The 22,367-nt window shown below is 39.0% G+C and overlaps 3 protein-coding genes across 4 annotated transcripts in view; 2 read left to right on the top strand and 1 right to left on the bottom strand.

Moving 5' to 3' along the window:
* Window positions 1–11,631, bottom strand: part of ccdc146 (coiled-coil domain containing 146) — a 145,680-nt gene extending 134,049 nt beyond the window's left edge. The window contains exon 1 of the mRNA XM_060842552.1: window positions 11,488–11,631. Coding sequence (XP_060698535.1) covers window positions 11,488–11,631 — 144 coding nt within the window. The remainder of the gene's footprint in view (window positions 1–11,487) is intronic.
* fgl2a (fibrinogen-like 2a) lies at window positions 5,216–10,377 on the top strand. Its single transcript, XM_060842822.1, has 2 exons — window positions 5,216–5,891; window positions 7,871–10,377. The coding sequence occupies exons 1-2, from the start codon at window positions 5,300–5,302 to the stop codon at window positions 8,572–8,574; spliced, it is 1,296 nt and encodes a 431-aa protein (XP_060698805.1). The 5' UTR covers window positions 5,216–5,299; the 3' UTR covers window positions 8,575–10,377.
* A 7,769-nt stretch (window positions 11,632–19,400) lies between the features above and the next one.
* Window positions 19,401–22,367, top strand: part of fam185a (family with sequence similarity 185 member A) — a 105,782-nt gene continuing 102,815 nt past the window's right edge. For both annotated transcript variants that reach the window (XM_060843161.1, XM_060843160.1), the window contains exons 1-2: window positions 19,401–19,890; window positions 21,475–21,584. In XM_060843161.1, coding sequence (XP_060699144.1) covers window positions 19,491–19,890; window positions 21,475–21,584 — 510 coding nt within the window. In that variant the 5' untranslated portion in view covers window positions 19,401–19,490. The remainder of the gene's footprint in view (window positions 19,891–21,474; window positions 21,585–22,367) is intronic.

Below are 22,367 nucleotides of genomic sequence, written 5' to 3'. Positions count from 1 at the left end.
GATCCAATAAATATTGGGAAAACAAAGGGTAAACTATGGGAATTTAAAGAGGCTGAGCCAGAGCCTGACAGATTCGAGGAGTTCAGGATATAACCCACAGGAATCAAATGGGCCAGAAAAGAGCCTATTGAATCTTAGAGTCAGGATGGAACCCAAGAGATAGCTCAGAGAAGTTGTACAAACTAATCAGTTTCATAAATGTTCTAAGGGTTTCAGAAGGCTGGACTAATTCTAGTGGCCCTGCAAGAGGCTAAAGAATCTATCGAGATAGCCATCTGCATTTAAAAAGGCTGAAATCATACAAGCTAGAAGTGGTCAATAAAGGATGCATGGATCTCAAAAGTAATGAAAAGATTAAACCAGAAATCGAGTTGGCAATCACCTTCTTCCCTGGGGAAATCATTACCCTGTAAGTATGACCATTACTTGCAGCTTTTCAAAAGGCAGTTCAAGTGCTGCTGATAACTCCCAGTCATTCAAAACTGGTGTGCAGTACTTTGATTTAGAAGCCAGAGGGAGGTAAGCATGCTGGTATGATAGCAGCAGAGATTGAAAGAGATGCAGCCAAACTGTGGCTAGTGGAATCTTTCTTCCCAGGGAAATCTAGAGGAACTGAAAATTCCCAAACCCAGTCAGAAAATTTGAAAGGAAGGAAGCCCTGTTGGAGAGCAGGATTCAGGCCAACTGAAACTGTTTTTCCGTATTTAGAGGGTGATTAAGAGGTTTCAAATATCCCACAACTGATGAGCAAGCTACGTTACCTTGATTCAAAAGAAAAGGAGCCTGTACCCTGCTGATCAGAAGGTCTGGCTAGTTGAAACTTTACAACATTTAGAGGTAGATTTGGGAACTTCCCAAATTAGATTCACAGTTGGTGTTAAACTTGCCTTGCCCAAACTGACAGGAGTCTGTGCCCTGATAATGAACAACACGTCTGGCTATCCAAATTATCTATTTCAAAGACACATAGAGAGACCTGGGAAATTCAAATATAAACCCACAGCTGGTGATCAAGCTGCCTTACCCAGTGGAAGTTGTAGAGCACGTTGTCATAGAATCTGAGAATCATAGAATCCCTACAATGTGGAAACAGGCCCTTCAGCCCAACAAGTCCACAGTGGCCCTCCGAAGAGTAACCTACCCAGACCTGTTCCCCAACCCAATATTTACCCCTGACTAATGCACCTAACCCAATATCCCTGAACACTAGGGGCAATTTAGCACAGCCAATTCACCTAACCTGCACATCTTTGGACTGTGGAAGGAAACTATAGCACTGGAGGAAACCCACGCAGACAGAGGGAGAATGTGCAAACTCCACACAGACAATCGGCCAAAGCTGGAATTGAACACCAAAGAATATGAGCAGAACAAGGATAAAGAAATAGGGTAGAAAAAATTGAAAGGAGAATAGTCCATACTCCTGCTGGATGTACAGCAGGTCAAGTTGGTCAATATAATATTTTCAGATTTAGAGAGAGTACAGGAAATTCCCAGATAGACATGGTGAGGTAGATACCTCAGAGCTGCAGAGCAATGCAGCAACAGCTGGACAGCCAACTGAAGGCAGTAGCATTCTAAAGGTATTGAGGATGCATGCCTACTCAAAGTAACCAAACAGGGAAAGTTAACACCCCTGAGATTCCATCACACTTGTGACAACCACAAAGGAGTTCGATATGGCCGAGTAACAATATTGATTGACTATTAATTCAGAAACCCAGGTAATGTTCTGGGGAGTTGGATACAAATCTGACTATGGCAGATGGTGGAATCTGAATTCAATAAAAGTATGCAATTAGGAGTCTAATAATGACCATGACACCATTGTCGAATGTTTGGGAAAACCCATCTGGTTCACCAATGTGCCTACGTGTAACTCCATACCCACAGCAATGTGGTTGAGTCTTACTTACCTTCTGGGCAATAAATGCTGTTCAATCTAGTGAAAGAATTTTAAAAAGTGTAGAGTTAAAAGAAATCAAACACAAAGCGCTGTATGTCTGCTGGAGCGAGCCAGGAGCAGTCAACTGAGAAGGAGGGACTGGAGGCTTCCCTATTTGAACCTCTGACTGCCAGGCTGGCTGACACTGGCTACTTGGACGTAAATGCCCAGTTAGCACTGCTGGCCAAACAGCAGTGGGAAGAAGTAGCCACCTTGTTTGGGAAATTGAAAAAAAACATTGTGTATATAAGGCCTATTTCAGCAAAACTAACATTTTAAAAGGCTACTGGCAAGACCCATTTTTTCTCAGGTCAAGAGAAAGCTCAACATTTTTTCACTAAGGCAGACTTATACCAGAGCAAGGTCATATTTTTTGGCCTTGAAAATGCCCTAGCAGCCTTTTAGAGGTGAACAAAACATGATTAGTTAGCTTGTTAACTAGTTCTTAGTTAATTTGATGGTTTACAGAACCAAAAAGAAAACCACAAGTGGAACAGGGAAATGCTCAGAGCATTTTACAAAAACAAGATTGAAAGCGTCCAAGCAGCCTGGTAACCTTTGAATTTCCTAGAAAGTGAAAAGCAGCCAACTGCAGATTGTTCCACTGAACGTGTTTGTTGTCAGTTTCTTGTTACATCTGCTCTTTGTCTGTTTGACTTTCAAGAGTGAATCATATACCTCTTTGTTTCTGCAAGAGAAAATGCTAAGAAAATTTAAATTTGCTTTCTTCTCTGAAAGCAGGAGGCATATCATTTCCACAAGTGATGTAGAGAGACCATATTTTGTTTTAAAAGCTATAGTTCCTGGTTTAATTTTTAAAATGGGCTTTGCTCTGTCTCTACCAATCACATTATGCAAATTGACTACATCCATGACACAGCCAGGGCTCAAATCATCTTCATGGAATGTCACACTTTTCTGTTGTGAACATTGTAGTCAAACCAACACAAAAGAAAAGGCAATGCAATATCTCCCTAGCAGGGATTGAGAAAAGTGAAACTCATTATGCTTGAAATGGCACTAATGCAATGAATTGTATAAAGCAATAGTTTTAGCCTACGGCATTTAAGATTGACCTCTTAATACTTGAGATAATAATAATTCCATTTATCTCCCTAAGCGAAGACAGGAACCCGGCCATGTGGATAGAAACTAATTGTTTGGAGACTTATTCAGGAACATTTATATGTTCAAACATCCACTCCACCCTACCCCAGAGAGGTTAACTGTAATCTGCTGCTTCAGTCTGGTAAGAATCTAGTTATTTGCTAATACTGTCTGTTGTTAACAATGAGACTCTTAGCAAGAAATCTAAAAGGAAGCATTTTACTTGTAAAGAGTGCAGATGTAGGATTATGCTTCGTAGTAACTTTTAGTAAACAGTTAAACTTGGTAAAAGGAAATATATTTCTAGGCTTCTGGTTAATTGTTCCTTTTTAAGTGTATTTATTTACTGTATTTTTTTTCTTCTGCTGCCCAACATGCCAATCCTGTCTGGAAGTTTGGGTGGGAGGTCTAGGTGAAGTAAGTGAGGTACAAGAATGAAATCTCCCAGTCCTTTCTGCTGGTCCATATGAATCCTGCCTAGGTGGTGTGAGCAAAAAGGAAAAGAAGTAATATGATTTTTTAAAAAAACCTCTATTTATGGTCAGAAGAAGAGAATTCACTTCCTCTCTCCCCTGTCAATAACAGGTAGTTTAGTTTGTGTACTGCTTGCCTGAGTTAGAATGTTGTAGGTTCAAAAACTTAGATGAGGAGGAATTTCTTTACTCAATGTGACAAACTTTTGGAATTCTCTACCTCAGTGAGTCATGAAAGTTCAATCATTGAGCATATGCAAGACAGAAATTGAAAGATTTCTGGGGATTGCCGAGTTGAAGGAATAAGGAGGTAGTAAGGCAAAAGTGGTGGATGACCAACTGAATGACATGGAGCAGGCCAGATAGCTGAATGACCTGCTCCTGTTCCTCTGCCCTAAGCCAGGACTAAAATGGAAATATCTAGACTGGCACTCCAGTGCTGTATTGAGGAAGCACTGCACTGCCAGATGTTTTTGCTTTTTGAATGAGGCATTAATCTGTGGTCTCCCTTGCCCTCACAGATGCATGTAAAGGATCCCGCAGCACTATTTTGAAGATGAGCACAGGAGTCATTCCAATGTCCCTGATCAATGTATATTTCTCAACCAACACATCACAGAAACAGATTAGTTGGTCATTACTAAATTGTTGTCTTGAGAAGCTGGCTACCACAGAGCCTACATTTTAAGACTTATTAAACCTTAAAAGTATTTTAAATGTTGTGAAGCACTTTGGATGGCCAGTTGTGATGAAAGGCACTATATAAATGCAAGGCTTTCTATTCTTTTCTAAAATCTACCAACCACTTAAAGAATCAAACCAATAACCATAGAGGTCGAACAGCAATGAACTTCTCAACATTTGATGATCCCATTGACCTATCACTGGTGAGATTATTCTTCCTGTTGCTGCTTGCAAGTTAATTGTGTGAACTTACAAGATGGGATTTGCTGGAGTGTTGAGTTCTAAACTGGTAGAGCTAACATAACATTATGTGTTTGGTTTGTATGGTTCCAAGTGATGGTACAATATTTATACATTAATAACCTCTCAATGTCATATTGTGTGTCATAGAACCATACAGGTCGACAACACAGAAAAAGGATTTTCGCCAATCAAGTCTGCAGTGGTCAAAAATAAGTAGCTAATTATTTTAACCCCATTTTCCAGCACTTGACCCACAGTTTTGTATGCCCTGGCATCACAATTGCACATCTAAATACTTCTCAAATGTTATGATGTTTTCTGCTCTACTACTGTTATAGTGAATTCCAGATACCCATCACCTTCATTTCCCCTCTAAACAAGCTGCCCCTTATCTTAAATCTACACTACTGGTCTTTGATCTCTCCGAGAGGAAAAGTTCCTTCCTGTTTGCCCCCAAAATGCACATGTATGGTGCATAAAACATTTTGGTTACCTGTTGTGTCCAAAAAATTCACTACAGATCAAATCTCTGGCACACTTGTCTGCAACAGAAATGTGTAGTATACATACTTAAAGCAGAAAAACAGCATTTACATTCTGTTAAATATAAAATGTTCCACCATACTGTTTAGTAACTGAAGTAATTTTCATTTCATGTAGGCAGGCTAAGTGACTGTCAATAATGAAGACTGACAGATAGATATCACAACTGAATGCCCACCCACAATGTTAATATCCTTAGCAGCTTGAGCAGTGACTTCCCTGTTAGTCAGTGCTGGGGTACTGCCAGCACAGCATTACTTCTAACAACTATAAAGCATTTTCACTTCACTGTTAGTGGAACATAATGAAGACTGCTGTTGCATTTGTTTTCTTGAATATTGGATTAATACTATGTATTGAGGCTTCTGTGGAATACAGCAATACCAGCAGATTCACAAATTCCAGAAATCAAAATGAAAATGGAGCCTGTGCCATCAAGCTGAAGCGCACAGAGTGTGATGAAGATGAAGTCTGTAGTTATAAGGTCAACCTTCCACCTCTCACCGTTCAGCTTCCCAAAGAGTCAAAACTCCTCAAACAGACCATCAAACAAGTGAAAAGTCTAACAGCAACAGTCAATAAGATGAAGAATAGGTGGCTGGAAGCAAAACAGAAAAAGCCTATTAGTCATAAGCAAGCTACTGGAAATATAGAAGATGGAAGGAAGGATACCAAGAGAATAGCATTGTTGGAGGAAAAAATTACTAAGCTAACAGGTTTATTACAGAAAGCCAGAAATCAAATCAATGTGCTTCAGGGTCGTTTAGAAAAGATAAGTATTCTGAATATGGACAATGTTTTGCACTATATTGACAATGAGCTTTCAAAAATTAACTACACAGTGAATACATTGAACAACAAGTGTTCTACAACTTGTGAAGCTCAAGGTCAACAAGGTACGTTAATCCATGTGTGAAATATAGAATACAAACTATAAAAAATACCAGCAATCAAAGTTTCTAAGATTTTCCTAACTTTTCCTCGATTGTAAATAGATGTAAACTTGAAATTCTAGCATTATACTTTAATGGACAAATTGAACAATGTAATACTTCAATTCATGAATTTTAAATATACTATATAATGAAAAACTTTATTACCTGATAAACTGTCAAATGTTAGGATATCTAATATGATTTTCCAAATTTTTAATTTTCAAATTCAACTAGAATTTTCTGTAATATGTAAAAATATGTAATATACTGTAATATACATTTTGTAAAATGTTATTGTGTTTTGCTTTCATTAAATAGTTGTTATAATGTCGCTTATAAATTCCTAATCATCACTCCCTTTCACTTTTTAAGTAAGCTTGTTTGGTTGGTCATTCTTTCTGAATTAACTAGTGATAATGAGTAGGGAGTTTCTTGCTAGTCTTAAACAGTGAACTGATACAAATTAAATATTTCAATAATGCATGTGTTTCCATCAGCTAAAAATTATGTCAACCTGATTAATTTTAATGTCAGAAACCAAAACAGAAATTGATGGAAAAGTTCAGGAGGTCTGGCAGCATCTGTGGAGAGAAATCGATTCACATTTCAGGTCCAGTGTCCCTTCCTCAGAGGAAGGTTTCTGAGGAAAGGTCACTGGACCTGAAATGTTCACTCTGATTTCGCTCCGCCAATGCTGCCTGATCTGCTTAGCTTTTCCAGCAATTTCTGCTTTTGTTTCTGATTTACAGCATCCAAAGTTCTTTTGGTTTTTAATTTTAATGTCAATTGCATTAGATTTTTTGTGAGTTTCATCACAGCAAATTAATGTGAACATTCATAAATGGAAACATTTTGTACATTAAATTACTATGCTTTCTACTTTTAATAAAATAGTTTAAAATTTCTGGAGAACTTTACTTAAATCATGACCTATTTTTTGCAATGTTGTAAACTTGCAGATGTTTACCATGCTGCAAGTCACATTATCAGGTAAGTGTAAGATTACCTGAGCTGAGGGCCTGATTTCAACTCTGGATATGATTCATATGGACAAGCAGCGAGGATAGGAGATTGCACTCACAGACCTCACCGAGTCCTGTGATCTCCCACCCAAAACTGCCAGGCATGTTTGGCACGTTAGACAACAGAAAAAAAGTGAATAAATATACTTAAAAAGAAACAAATTACTAAGAAGGCCAAAGATGACACTTCCGTTTGCTGAGGTTATCTGCTTACTAAAAATTACTGTAAAGCATATCCTACATCCACGGCCTAGAGGTATCAAATTGCACATCACATCTTGTTTATATTTAATTGCGGAAATTGCTTCAATTGATTTCTCTTATTTGCAGGAGTCCAATTATATTTGAATTAAGGAGTTATCTTTCTCTTTAAAACTGTTGGCAAATTTTGTTCTGTTTACAGACGCAATTAGTTTGTATAATTTGTTTTGTATAAGTGCATAAATTGTGTATCACCCACCACAGCCAAGTATTACTTGTCAAACATGATTTTGTCAGCACTGGGTCGTTTTAAAACCACAGAAATAGGGAAGTAGTTTGGCAACATAGCATCTACAGTACAGATGAATAAGATACCATTAATTATGAGTAAAGAACTGAGAAAAATGTGCATTTTGTGCTTTTTGAGTAATCATTTATGAATGTTTTCTAAATCATCTCATTGATAGGGAAGTAGAATTCTGAAACAGCTAAAACACAGATCACTATCAATTAAGGTTTTGCTTAAGAATTTACTAAGATCTGTATAGTACCTGCTTGTTTAAAAAGACATTTGTAATAGAAGGTTTAACCTTTTTGAGTGTATTGTACTTAATATTGAGAAAGATTGCTATAATATATACTTATTAATAGCTCATCATTAAAGCTGATATGAAATAAAAAGGAAAATTAATGACGTAGTTCTATACTTTCTTTCAGCCACAAAATATCCTCAAGATTGCTCAGATTATTATTACAACTTAAAAGAACGGAAAAGCGGTATCTATGTAATTGGTGAAAGCTTGAATGAAAAGTTTTCAGTTTATTGTGATATGGAAACTGAGAATGGAGGTTGGACAGTGGTGCAGAATCGTAAAGACGGTAGTGTTGATTTTAATCGCACTTGGGCTGAATACAAAAATGGTTTTGGGAATCTCTCGACAGAATTTTGGCTGGGAAATGACAAAATACATTTTTTGACAAAATCCAAGGAAATGGTTTTAAGAATTGAATTGGAAGACTGGAACAGCATTAAAGAATATGCCTCTTATGATCAATTCTTCGTTGCAGATGAAGATCATTATTATCGCTTGACTGTTAAGAATTTCTCAGGCACAGCTGGTGATGCACTGCATAATGGCAAGAATTACAACCATGATCAAAAATATTTCACCACCAAAGATAAAGATAATGATAATTATTCCTTAGGTAACTGTGGGGCATATTATAGCTCTGGCTGGTGGTTTGATGCTTGCATGTCAGCCAATCTCAATGGCAAATATTATAAAAAGCTCTACAGAGGCATACGAAATGGTATTTATTGGGGCACTTGGTACAATGCAGCAGATGAAATTCTGAATGGCTATCGTCATTCTTTTAAGTCAGTAAGAATGCTCATTCGGCCTAAGGCATTTCGGCCATAGGTATGTGGTAACAATAAAAAATGCCAAAATATTTTAACAATGTTATTGGAGAGCTTTCGCTACACAATCATTTTAAAAGCTGTATTCTACAGTATAACCTGCAATATTAGTAACACCCAGCTCTATTCTCTATCATTTCTGACAACCACTAGACTATTTCTATAATGACAGAATGCCTCTCCAAAATTAAATCAGATGCATGTCAAAGCTTATTCCAGCCAAGCACCAGGAAGATTAAGTCATCATTTCCTATCTCACTTTATTCCTTTAACACCAACTTCAACTGTATTCTCAATTATTTAATCGGGGTGATTCAAATTGTTCACACATCGATGTCTTGTTCGATCTAGAGCTTCAAATTCATTTTTGAAGAAAGGCAATTTACCTGAAACATAAACGTTGTTTCTCTCTCCACAGATGCTGCAAGATCTGCTGAGTATTTCTCATCATTTTCTGTTGTATTCTTGCATTTGTAGCGCTTTCTTTTGCTTCAAACTCCATGTCCTTTCCATCGGCAATACTGCTTATTGCCACAGCTTATTTCAAGTACTACTGTCACCACCTATACATGTCTCACAGCTCTTGAGTTCAGTGATTCCTAACTAGTTTTCAATTCTCTAATTTACATTAAGAACAGCTTGTCAAAATATCACCCATTCGCATTCTTTTTCACACTATATCCCAATCACCTATCACACTGTCCTTGTTGATTTATGTTGATCTACCTTCCAATATATTGAATGTTAATTCCTGGTACTCATTTTCAGATTCATCCAAGATCTTGCTTCACCCTACCTTTGCCTCATCGCCTCTCCTATAATTATCAGTTTTCTGACTGGCATCCTGTGGCTTCTTCTGTCACTTTTCTCTGAAATTGATCGCACGTCCTTCAGTTATCTTGAAAGTACTCTTTGAACCTTATTTTTCTCCGTGTTTCTGGTAAAATCATCTCAAAACCAATCTATTTAACCAAAGTTTCAACAATCTCTCTATGGTTCAACATCGAATTTTGTATAACTTTGAAAACATGAAATGAAATATAAATGTATCTTCTCGTCAATAGAAAAGAGAACATGTTAAAGAAATATGTGTACATGTGGGTGTAAAATATTTGTACTGGTCATTAATGAGTATAATTAAGGTCAACAAGCACTGGCAACATGCCAGATGTTGAAATCCAAAGGCATGTCTCTCAGGCCTCACAGTTGGGGTGCAGGCTGCCTCCAACTCTGACTCTTTGTCCATAAAAGGGTGTAAATTAATTTTACTCCCTCATTTTTTAAGGAGTTGGATGGAAATAATAATAAGATATCTATTTTTTATTCATTTTTTAAAGAATTTCAGGTATATGATTAAATAGACTTTTCAATGAAGAATTAATCTAAAAGAAATTTAGCAGGAATTAACTTCAGGAGACACCTTGTCATCCTAATGAATCATTTCATAACTTTAATGGTATTCTCATTATAGCAGATAATAGAAATTTAACTGTGCTATGCTAATAAATACTCAAAATGATTATTTTAGCTTTAATTAGATTTTTACTGAATATCTTGATTTTGGAAATGGTCGTCCACTGTTAACATATTAATTTGCATATTTACTCAGCAATTTAATGTTAAGGACAGAGACAATGAAAGAATTAAAATAACTGTATTGTGCTACACTGTCTTTGAAAGATATATTAAAAAGCTGAACTTGTTTAAGCTATTCTCATTATATAATGCATTTACCATAAGCAGTGAGGCCTGTTACAAGCTCTGTAAAACTGTACAATACAAATATATCTATAATAAAGCAAGCACATGCAGATAATGGTGTGATCTATTCTATTTATATATGTCATTCAAGAGCACTTACCTAAATTCCTCCCTCAACCAATACCATCAAAATAAATTAACTTGTTTTGTTGTTTCTGGGTTAATGAGGTGCAGAACAGAACCATGTAAGTCTTCATACTGACAAGTAATTAATGATGTTAAAGTGCATTACAATAGAAACACAAGTAAGGAGATCTGAGAAGGGGTAGGTTGATGTGGGATGATGGATGAGGTAAATTGGTGGCTTGTCAATGATTAGCACCACTGAAGTAGAAAAGTCACAAAAAAGCCAAGGTTACAAAGGTAGTTACGTTGAAAGTTTCAGTAATTTTTTCTCATCTGCAATAACTTAGTACACTGCCTCACCTCCCCAACACTGTTAGATAATATGGGACCATTTGGTCCTATAACCAGTGCTATTAACCCTCAATAATAAACTGGGCATGACAGAGGAGAAAATACAATTGTCTCCCTCCCTTCCTTTAGCACTGGTGAAAATCTGGGATGGCATAGGGACTTGCAAATAGGTTTACTGAATTGCTCTTGGTCGACTGCTTCTGATTTTATTTGGTGGAGTCTTCAGAGTTATGTAACTTGACTTTAATTCTTACCATTGCAGCATCTGTTTTTAAAACCTTTTATTGTAGAGAAAGTTGACTTTCCCTTCTGGTATTTTTAACCATCATCCAACCCTCTTCGAAGACCAGTAAGATTGCCTGCTGATCCAGTTTCCTGGAACTGGAAATTTCTGAAACAGCTGAATTCATACACTTACATCATTCTCTCTCCCCAACCACAATTTCATTCTGGCTTCACTAACCATTTTCCCAGCTTATCCCAGTCATCTCTTGTCCTGACATTCCATTCCCCATTTCCTGAATCTCCTTAACACTCCTGTCTTTCCTTTATCTGCAGTCACAAGGAATAAAAGTCAGAAGGTGATGCAAGACGAGTTGCTGATTTTCTATCACCAGTATTAAAAATCAAATTAACACCCAAGGAGTTCAGAGCAAGATAAGATCAAGCAAAATTATCCTCCATATATAAAGTAGCATATAAACATTAGCTAGTATAAATATAGAAGAGAACTTACTTCATCCAGGCACTGAAAAGCAGGACTTGTAGTCACATCTGCAGGTTCTTCCTCTTGAAGGATTACTGCTGGGGCTACAGCTGTGATGGTTTCTTCTTCATCTTCATCAATATCATCTTCTGATTTTTTTTCCTCTTCACTCATATCGCCTGCAGTATAAATATTAAAATTATATAAACCATATAAATACAAAGAGGAAGGAGTAGTAGAAACAAGAGCAGGGAAGCATCTCTCAGTGAGTACTTCTGTCTTGATAACAGGTTCCATGATCAGGCATTAAGGAAGCTTGCCAACCCTGGCAGGAATTGCTCCTTGGGATCATTGCAAAGTAAATCCTCCACACAATGATGGAATGAGGCTTTTAAGTGGGCATTACTAGCCTACCTGATGGAGGGCTTCAATTGGTGGCAGGGTAAGAAGAACACCTATGAACCATCTCACTATGCACTTAATCAGGGTAAAGATGGGAAGTATTGTTTTTCAACAGATAGGAATAAGAGGCCACTCTTTCAAACCAAGAACATGTGGATAGAAATTATCAACAATATGAGAAACAGGAATATCCCTGGAACATGGATATAGTTCCCTAAGAGATAGAATAACGCTATGAGAACAGAAAAGTGAATAAGTGCCAACAACACTCTGTACAGGACCCCAAAGGGCAATAAACCTTGCAGCTCCATTCATTGCTTGTTTTCCAGACACACATTCACTTACCCATCTGATAGGCTAATAATGACATTCATCAATTATCTTATAATTGGTGCAACTGTTTCCACTCTGCACAATTCATTTTTCAGAGTCATGACAGTGTTTTCTCCTTGCATAAGAAAATAAAGCACAACTTGAGGGAAAGAACATTGAGCCATGAAGTCATTGAGTCATTGACAGCCACCTTGATAGTCCCTGTAATGCATACTACTAGGTTCACTATTGCCTATCCTTGTATCAAATTAATTATCCAACAGCACCATGGAGATATCCCTTCCCTCCTTCAAATGCACCCTGGATAAATATGAAGTAGGTGGGATCATGCCATGTTTCTGATTTGATGTAACATTTTTGAGCTTTAAATTGACCCTGCTTGCACCTGAATTTGCTCCCAACTTAAGAATTTTCAGAGAAGCTGGCACAGAAAGCAAATTTAAGAAGTTTTCCTCAACTCTATCTTTTGCCAAATAGCAGGAGGGATTAGAACTTAGACAACAAAGCACTCAACTACAGACTTGCTTCAGGAAGTTGCAGATGCTGGCAATGTCTTCCTGTGAAATTTGGGGTCTCATGAGGCATGGGTGTCAAGAAAGCAGATTCTATTTCTTTAGGTCCTGGATGGGAGTATCACCTCCTTCAAAGTGGACCATTGTTTCAATCCCATCTGTCTCACCGACAGCAATGTATTTGATGAGATCGCATTTGGTATGTGATTGAAATTATTGCTGTTCTAAGTATTGTAATGCAGCTCCTCTTGTTCTTTATCAGAGGCCCAAGATACAGTGCGCCCATATTTCAGCAAAGATTGGCAATTGGGAAAATCAGATTAAAGTGAATTAAGTCCAAGGTTAGTGCACAACTCAGAAAGTTAGAAGTCAGCTGTGAAGCAGTGAAACTTGAATCTTTAAACAAGTGCAGTGAGGACTAGCCTTTCACATAAAAAGTGCAATAATTGTCCAATTCAACGAACAAGGTATCAGTTTAAGGAACTCATGCACTGGCTCTCAAAACAAAAATGCTGCGTTAAAGTTTCATTTATTGCCTATCTTAATATGAAATTCATTATCCAACAGCACCATGGAGATTTCCTCCCCTCCCTGGATAAACTCAGAAGTAGGTGGGATCATGCCATGTTTCTGATCTCATGTAACATCTTTAGGCTTTAAATTGACCCTGCCTGCACCTGAATTTGCTCCTAACTTTAAGTTAAAACTCTGCACATTCTCAGAGAAGCTGGCACAGAAAGCAAATTTAAGAAGTTTTCTTCAATTCCATTTTTTGCCAAATAGCAGGAGGGGTTAAAACTTAGACAACAAAGCACTGAAACAAATAAAAGAAAACCTCATCAACTACTACTTTTTGTAAAAATTAATGTGTCTGAAGAGATTAATATTCCTGATATGAATGTCATACACAGTTTGTGGATGGAAACAAGGAGGTCTACTCAGGCCTCCCTAGTGAGGCTTGGTGGTAAGTCAATGCCAGTGTCCCAGGCAGGCTTATGGGCCCTCTCTCTGGCCCTGATGGTGTGTTCATTGTTTTCAGAAATAATGGTCCAGTAGGACTGTTGTGATTTTACTTTACTGTTATCACACTGAGAACATACTGCCACCTTGTGGGATTCTACAGCAGTATGGGATTGTTATAGTAATACAGATTGTATGGAGATAAATTGCATCAGTAGAGATTGGATTCCCATCCTTGATGTTACAATGACAAAGAGATGTATAATGAAGCTAAGGTAAATACGTGGCAATGAACTGGGATTCTTGCAGGGAAATAAGGTTTAAACGCAGATCTGCTAACAAGAAGGAGAATAAATATCAACTAAAAATGGAGTGAGATGATTAATTTTAGAGAGTCATTTCCACAATTTTTAACGATGTTAAAATGAAAGCATGGGGATTGCACAGGTATGGGAAATGACGACTAGCAATTCTGTCATATCAGTATACCTGTATTGCTAGGTCAAAATCCTGGTGTTGAATAGCATTGCGGCTCTACCTACACCACATGGAATGCAGCAGTTCAAAAGGGCAGCTCACCACCACCTTCTCAAAGGCAGTTAAGTTTCAGCAATAACTGCTGGCCCAGCCAGCTGTACCAACAAATGAATGAAAAAAAAGTGATGTTCAGGAGCCGGATAGGGAAGGCAGATAGCCTGAAGGCTTGATGGTGGACTAAGGTTCGGGATTCAGGAGTGATAGAAGTGATCTTACAATCTGCAAGTATTGGGAATCAAAGTATCTGATTCTTGCATCTTGGAGAAGCAGCTAGGACTAGGAACACTGGTAACTTTGAGAAACATATTGAAAGGTTCAAGAGGATGGCGACTGATAGGTTAAAGTGAATTGTGGGCAGCATTTGACAATAGATGAACTCAAGATTTTACATTTGTTAAGGAGAAGAAGGTTTTGACAGTATTGACAACAAGATTGAATTATATTTGCTGAGCAATAATTGGTCAGTATTATCAGAAGTAAAAACTTGGAAGCGCAGATTGGAACTGAATAAGATTGAACATGACTGGATTTAGATCTTAAGGTAGTTTCTCTTTAAATTACCAGCTCTTAAACCTTTTCCTTCTGGTCCTCTAGTGATCTGAGAAACACTTCACACAGTTTGGAACTACGGACCAGTTTCAGATATTTATTATACTTTCACTCTATTTTCTCTGACTTAGCAAAAGTTGAATCATAGTTTTTTTTAACAACAGGATGTTGTGATTCATAAAGTAGTGTAAAGAAAGTGTCACTGAAACACTTACCAAACAGGTCAAATTGCAAATTATTGTATAGCATTGTTGGAATTTGAATAGCATTTCAGGTACTGAGAATTGTGAGATTGAGTCATTTTCATCAAAGCACTTCCTGAACATTTTGATTATTAGATAATCATTTCACTATAAGAACATAAGAATGTAAAAGAATGGAGCAGGAGTAAGCCATTTGACCTCTTAAGACTGTTCCATTATTCAACAAGGTCATGGCTGATCCACCCCAGGCCACAACTCCTCTTTCATGCCAGCTTTTCATTATCCTCAATTCCCCTTTATTTCTAAAATCTATCTACCTCCTCTTTAAATATTTTCACTGATCTATCGTCCACAATTCTTGAGAGAATCATAGACATGCATATCCTCCAGGAGAGAAAGTTCCTTCACGTTGTGGCAGTGAAAGTGCAAGTGACCCACATCTGTGCACCTGACATTGGCCTAATATCCACAAGGATCAGTTGTAAGAGACCACATAGTTTTTACTTTCTTGGACAAGAAAGTCAAATGGAAGTTGGACGACATTAATTGAAAAACAGATAGGTTTTGCAACTTGAAAACAAGTGTTGCACAATGAGCTGTGCCATACAATGTTTCTTTCTGAAACCAAAAAGAAAGGGATGTTGAGAATTTTTGACTTAAGGTTTTGCCTTGCAAAGTAGTCTGGTTAAGCAAAAGTTCTATGTGCCAAGAGCAGCAGAGAGTGAAAACATATAGCAAGCTCTCTCCCTCACTTCTCTCTCTTCATGTGGGTAGAAAGTCAGACAGCTTAAAATAAATAAGTCATACAAGAGAAGACCTAGGTATCTGATTAACTATCAAATGGAAGGGTAACCATCACTGTATACACAACATCACTATTTTACCATTGCAAAAATCAAAAAGGAATGAGAGAGGAAATGACTTCTCACCTAAAATAAATACAAAGAACTCTAAAAGCTGGCAATCTGAAACAAAAACAGAGTGTTGGAGAAACACAGCAGGTCTGGCATCAGCTACTGAGAGCAAAATAGTTAACTTTTCAAGTCCTTCATCACAAAATGCCCAGCCTGCAGACAGCATCCTCTTTCCTTCACATCTCTTCCTTCATATAAGGAAAAGACAGAACAACCCATAAAACTTAAAAGGAATCAATTCTACAAGAAATGACCTGAGTACCTGATCAACTATCAAATTAAAGGATGACCATCACTGTGCAGGCAACAGTGAGGTAAAATACACACAAAAAAAAATTAAAGGCAACATCTTATAACCAATGGCAAAGATTTATGGCCAAAGTGGATGAGAAGTCTAACAAAGCTTAAATCAACATCAGGAGCATCTTTTAAGCTTTTTACAAGTGGTGAGATAAGTGTTTCACTTGGCAGTGGAGAGTTTCCAATAAAGGGGGATTACAGCTTGTTAAACACCTTATTAATGGCCTAAATTATCTCATTAATATTTAGCTTCCGATGTTACTCAAACGTGGCGAACAAAATGTGTATCAAAAACCTTGACGTGGATAGGAATGGGTATCTGATGACTTCAGCTCACTGTTGGCTGTAAGGGGTCTCTATGTTGCTCAGCAGTAAACAACATCTCAGGACATGATCGATGAGCACTAGATTCATGTGCTCCCTCATCAATGGATATTGGTATCTGACATTTGCCAACTCTTCATGACCATCAGTACACCTCATCAATTCACTTGCAGGCCACTTAAAAAAGACAAGTATAAGCAGTTTTCTTTGACAAAGTGAAGAAATTCTACAACCAATAGATTTGATCTAAGCTGTGCAATCCCACCACCTCCTACTGTGAATGATGGTTGACTTAACTCCTGAACCATTACAGTCTTGGTCGAAACATGAACAAAACAGCAAAACTCCAGAGGTGAGTTGAGACTGACTGTCAACATCAACATAACGTTTGACTGATTATGCATGAAGAAACCTTAGCAAACTGGAGTCAATAGGAACTAGGTGGATGAATCTACATTGGTTGAAGTCATGCTATATAAACAAAAGAAACTGAACAACATGACATCACTGCAAGAGTTGCTCAATGTAGTATTCTCGACTTAGTCGTCTTCAGCTGCTTCAATGACTTTCTCTTGATCAGAAGATAAGAAGTGGAGATGTTGTTGACAATTGCATAATGTTCAATAACATTCACAACTCTTCAGTTAATGAATACGCTCATGTCCATATGCAGCAAAACCTGAGCAAAATCCTATCTTGTGACGATAAGTGGAAAATTATATTTTCCCCCGGTAATTACCATCTCCAACAAGAGAGAATCCAACCATCTGTCTATGACATTTAATAACATTCCCATCACTGAAAGCCACAAACAACATCCTAGAGATCAATATTCACTGAAAATTGAAGTAGACTGGCTATATAACTCCTGAAGAAGAATTACACCTGAAACATTGACTTCTCCACCTTCTGATACTGCCTGGCTTGCTATGTACTTCCAGCCTCTCGCCTGTCTACCTTGGATTCCAGTACCTGCAGCTTTTTTGTCTCTATATATGTTCTGTGGCTACAAGAGAAAATCAGAGGCTTAGAACTCTGCATTGAGTAATTCACCTCCTGTCTCTGCAAAGGAGGTGAGTGAGCACAGGATCGGTGTGGGAATTGTGCTCAGTGTACGCAGGGTGATATGGTCAGTATACACAGGACAGGGTGAATCAGTGCAGACATGGCAGAACAGGGGTGGTCTGCGCACACAGAGCAGGAGAAAGTCAGTGCACTCAAGGCTGAGAGGTGGGCAGTGCACACATGGCGGCGGGGGGGGGGGTCAGTGTAGACTGGGCTGTGAAGAAAGTAGTAAAAAATGAGGTCTGCAGATGCTGGAGATCACAGCTGCAAATGTGTTGCTGGTCAAAGCACAGCAGGCCAGGCAGCATCTCAGGAATAGAGAATTCGACGTTTCGAGCATAAGCCCTTCATCAGGAGGGGCTTATGCTCGAAACGTCGAATTCTCTATTCTTGTGAAGAAAGTAGGTATGGTTAGTATACACAGGGCAGGGTGGATCAGTGCAGGATTGTTGGAGCAAGAGTGGTCAATGCACACAAAGCAGGGGGAGGTCAGTGCACATAGGGTAGTGGGGAGGTCAGTGTATTCAGGGCTGTGGGGGGTGGGGAGTAGGTCAGTGTAAACAGGGCAGGGAGAGGTCAGTGCAGACAAGGCCATGAGAGGGGTTGAGGGTGGTCAGTGCACACAGGATAGTGGGGAGGTCAATGTACCCAGGGCTGTGGGTGGCTGTGGGTGGTGGTGGTGGGGAGGGGGGGTAGGTCAGTGTAGACAGGGCAGGGGGAGGTCAGTGTATACAGGGCCGTGACGAGGGTGAGGATGGTCAGCGCGCACAGGGAGGATGCACATTGGTGATGCTGTGGGTCAGAACATCAGTATTAGAGCTTGCGGATTAAACCTGTAATCAGCGCCTTTCTGGTAGTTTTGTTTTTTGTTCCGTGCTGTCTCGATTTGAAGCCCTCGCCTTTGAGATGTTACCTGAGGAGCTGCTGACACTCTTCGGGATCCTCTTCCAGTGCGTGGTCAACAAACGTCATCTCCATGGCAACCACACACACTTCATTCGCGCCCAACCATTGGACAGTAAGGGATGCATCTGGACCAATAGCAAAGCCAATAAAATAAACCTGATCCCCTCATGCACTGCACTGTTAATACGACTTAATGGTACTTCACTTATTTATTTTGCAGCATTAAGTTTTTCATCAACTATCCTTCAAATTATACAAAAGAAATCCGCTGAGCCCAGTTATGAACCCTTCAGCAGATATTTATCAGAAGACATTTTGTGAAAATTCGCATATTTAGTATACATTTCTTTGAATTACATCAACAATTGACATCTTAGGTCAGACAATACATTTTAGGTGTGAGGCCATGTTTCAAGTCCGTTTGTATTTGTCAGACTGTTTTTAATTTCCAAAGTAGGAATTTATAGGATACCACATTGACAGCTGTCTCCAGATTGTGCGCTTTTTGAACAAAGTAGAATGTATCTGCAAATTCAAACTTACAAATGGAATTTCACCGCATAGATTCGTGTGTGAGGAAGTATATGCACGTAGGAAGATGTGACTGTGTGTGTACTGTATGGCGCAGTGATCGTGTGCTATAAACCCTGTGTCTTGTGATCCTGTCCCAGGAGGTACCTTGACGAAGGAGCAGCGCTTCCAGTTAGTGCTTCCAAATAAATCTGTTGGAGTATAACCTGGTGTCGTGTGATTTTTAAATTTTCCATCCCAGTCCAACACCGGCACCTCCACATCATTTTTATTGTATGGATGTTGACAGCAGACATTGCTCTGTGCCATGCTTGGCCTGCTTAGCTGTTTGTAGTGCATTGTGGGAATTGTAGTCCGCAACCGTCCTGTCAAAGAGCGCGTGCGCGGACTTCAACTCCCGACAGCACTTTGTCCGCTCCACACACGAAAACAACAACCACGGGGTTTGTTCTGAGCTGTCGACGATCCGGTGTTCTGTCCCTCGTACCGGCTCCAGCATGGCTTCCTTGCCCCTGTTTTTCCGCCGAGCCTGGTCAGCGCTTTTGCTGAGGGAGGGCGGCCCGTGTGATGTCCGCCTGCGGCCTTGGAGGTCGGTGTCGGGAACCCGCCGCCTGGACTCGCGGCACAAGGGCAGCGCCTTGAAACGCTGGACTCTGCTGGTGGATCCCTTCGGCTCTTTGAAGGTGCGTCTGCCCTGCGATGTGTCGGTGAAACCGCTGGACCCGCACGGCTACCCGTCCGCTGACCGCGCTTTCGTTGAGCTAATTTCTCCAAACCAAAGGGAGAATATGGACGATGTTCTGGTCAAGTATGACAAGGCTCTGAAACAGATGGTGGTGACTTCTGAAAACATCAGTAGCGATACTCTCATTGACCTGGTAACTCCGGTAAAGTTTGGTGAGTGCATTTTGTGAAAATGAACTTCCTTTGTGTGTTGCAAGTGGGCCAGTCTTTTTTAGCAAAACTTTGTAGTTTAAAGTCCAAATGTGATTGCGATGCAGGGGGCAAAAAGGTAGTTTTGGCTTAACGTATGTGTTTTCTTGGCTACCTCTGTAACTCTCTGCTTTCTTCCCCTCCCCCATATGTTCAAAATAGTGATATAGTCGTTTTTATTGGTGTTTTGGAACCAATATAAAAGGGCTAGTGTAATTAATTGGAAAATTATTTGAATCTACGTATTGCACCCTCACTATATCCCAAGGGGATTCCAAGTTAATTAATTACTGTTTATGCAGAAAAGATGTAACATGCATACATTGAGGTTCTAGAATTAACAATGAAAACACGCTGTTATTCAAGAGAGGACATAGATTTTAGCATTAGACTCATTTGTGAAAATCACTTTACTCGCCGTGTTTTGCTTCAGAGTTTCAGCATTTTTTTTAGGAGTTTATTTGTGCGCTTGAGCTGCTAGGGTCAGCCTTGAACATCTGATCTGACAGATCACCACCTACAAAATAGGAACAGTTTAGCTCATCAGGAATACTCCACCATTTGATTGAATTAGGGCGATTTATTAATCCTCACGTCTACTTTTCCCTTTTCCCCATAACCCTTGATTCCCTTACAGATCAAGAATCTATCTTCGCTTTAAATATACACAAGGATTCTGTCCACAGCTCTCCGTGGTGAGCCCCAGCTGATACATTAGTCGCATCTTTGAGGAGGAGGGAAAAAGTATTTTGTCTGTTTTGTGTTTGTTGTTTTTAGGTACGTGTTTATTCATGTTCTTTAGTTAGACGTTTGTGAAATAAGATAGTAGCTTACATGATCCTTTTGGTCCTTTGAACCATTGCTGCCATTTATGGTTTGTCTTCATCCCAATTTCCTACCTGTTCCCATAATGCTTAAATTTTGATGCATTAAAGAGTTACCTAACTTGTCTTTGAATGCATTCAATGAACTTTCCTCCTCTGCTCCCTTTGGAAAAGAAATCAAAAGACTTATGACTCATTTAAGAGAAGAGATTCCTTCTCATCAATCTTGAATGAGAGTCCCTTCCTTTTGAAATTGCCCTCACTTCTAGACATATTCCCCTGAAAGGGAACATCTTCCCGGCGTCTCTCTGACAAGCTTCCTCAGAATCTTGTATTTCAATAAAACCACCTTTCATTTTCCTCAGCTATAATGGTATAGACTCAATCTTTCTGTGTAAAACAACCCTTTCAATTCAAGAATCAGTCTAGTGAACCTTCTCGGAACTAATCTTTTGATGGTAAGATAATGACAGTGAAATTGTACATTGTCTTCCAAGTTATCATCATTCCCATTTCTTTGTCACCTCAAGCTCTTCCGGGCCCAGGTGGGAGGTTTTCTTTTCTCTATTAGGGAAGCTTATTCAACTAAACATTCCCATTTCCCATTTATTCCTATTTCTTATAAAATGCACTATAATTGCATAATTTATTGTATTTAGTAATGTAAACAGCTGACTTTGTGTGTTTTAAAAATAATTTCAAAACTTCACCTTTCTGTTTGCAGACTTGGACATTAGCACCTTTCATAAAGGATGTGTCAAAATAAAAAAAATGGAGAGTGATAACTGCTATATAGAGACTGAAAAAGGACACAGTATTCTGAACTCGTTAAAGGTATGATTTTTTTTCTCAGAACTGTTTGAATGTTTTTCAATTTGGTGTTTTAGTTTATTCTCTAAATAATGGCAATATCCACAAAATTATTAGACTTGTCAACATTATGGAATTGTATTAGTGGTGACAAGATTAATGGGCAGCATGGTGGCACAGTGGTTAGCACTGCTGCCTCACAACACCAGAGACCCAGGTTCAATTCCCACCTCGGGCAACTGCCTGTGTGGAGTTTGCACATTCTCCCCGTGTCTGCGTGGGTTTCCTCGCACAGTCCAAAAATGTGCAGGTGAGGAGAAATTGGCCATGCTAAATTGCTCGTAGTGTTAGGTGTAGGGGAACGGGTCTGGTTGGGTTGTCTTTGGAGGGTCTTGTTGGGCCGAAGGGCCTGTTTCCACACTAAGTAATCTAATCTAAAAAAACCAGGAGAGGAACTGCACATTCTTAGATACAGAGAAAAAGCTCCTATGCTTTTCAACTGAAAATAATAAACACTTCTAACCAGGTCCAGTATAAAGTTGACCAGAGTAAGTTTACTCTGCTCTCTTAAACTGAAAGTAAATCCTTCGGCATTGTCCCCATCAGACACTCCTAGGCTTGATGAAACATGGGATTAAATGCAGAGTAAAACTACCCCTACTGTTTTTAAGCTGAAAGCAAACCTCCTGCACAGTCTCCATCAAATACCCCCAGTACAGTGACTGCCTGGGTTAGATATAGAGTAATGCTACCTCTACGTCGTCCACCTCCGGACATCCCCATGACTGGAGTAGAAACTGAGTAAAG

The sequence above is a fragment of the Hemiscyllium ocellatum genome, chromosome 23, assembly GCF_020745735.1.
Source record: "Hemiscyllium ocellatum isolate sHemOce1 chromosome 23, sHemOce1.pat.X.cur, whole genome shotgun sequence".
NCBI classification, from domain to species: Eukaryota; Metazoa; Chordata; class Chondrichthyes; order Orectolobiformes; family Hemiscylliidae; genus Hemiscyllium; species Hemiscyllium ocellatum.
The sequence above is the reverse complement of the archived record's forward strand: the minus strand, read 5'-3'. Positions and strand labels throughout refer to the sequence as shown.

What these genes read in the sequence shown, in the direction of transcription:
- fgl2a (XM_060842822.1), top strand. Translation starts at nt 5,300, where the DNA reads ATGAAGACTGCTGTTGCATTTGTTTTCTTGAATATTGGATTAATACTA. An exon ending in TGAAGCTCAAGGTCAACAAG is followed by an intron (nt 5,892 to 7,870) that starts GTACGTTAATCC and finishes ACTTTCTTTCAG; the next exon opens with CCACAAAATATCCTCAAGAT.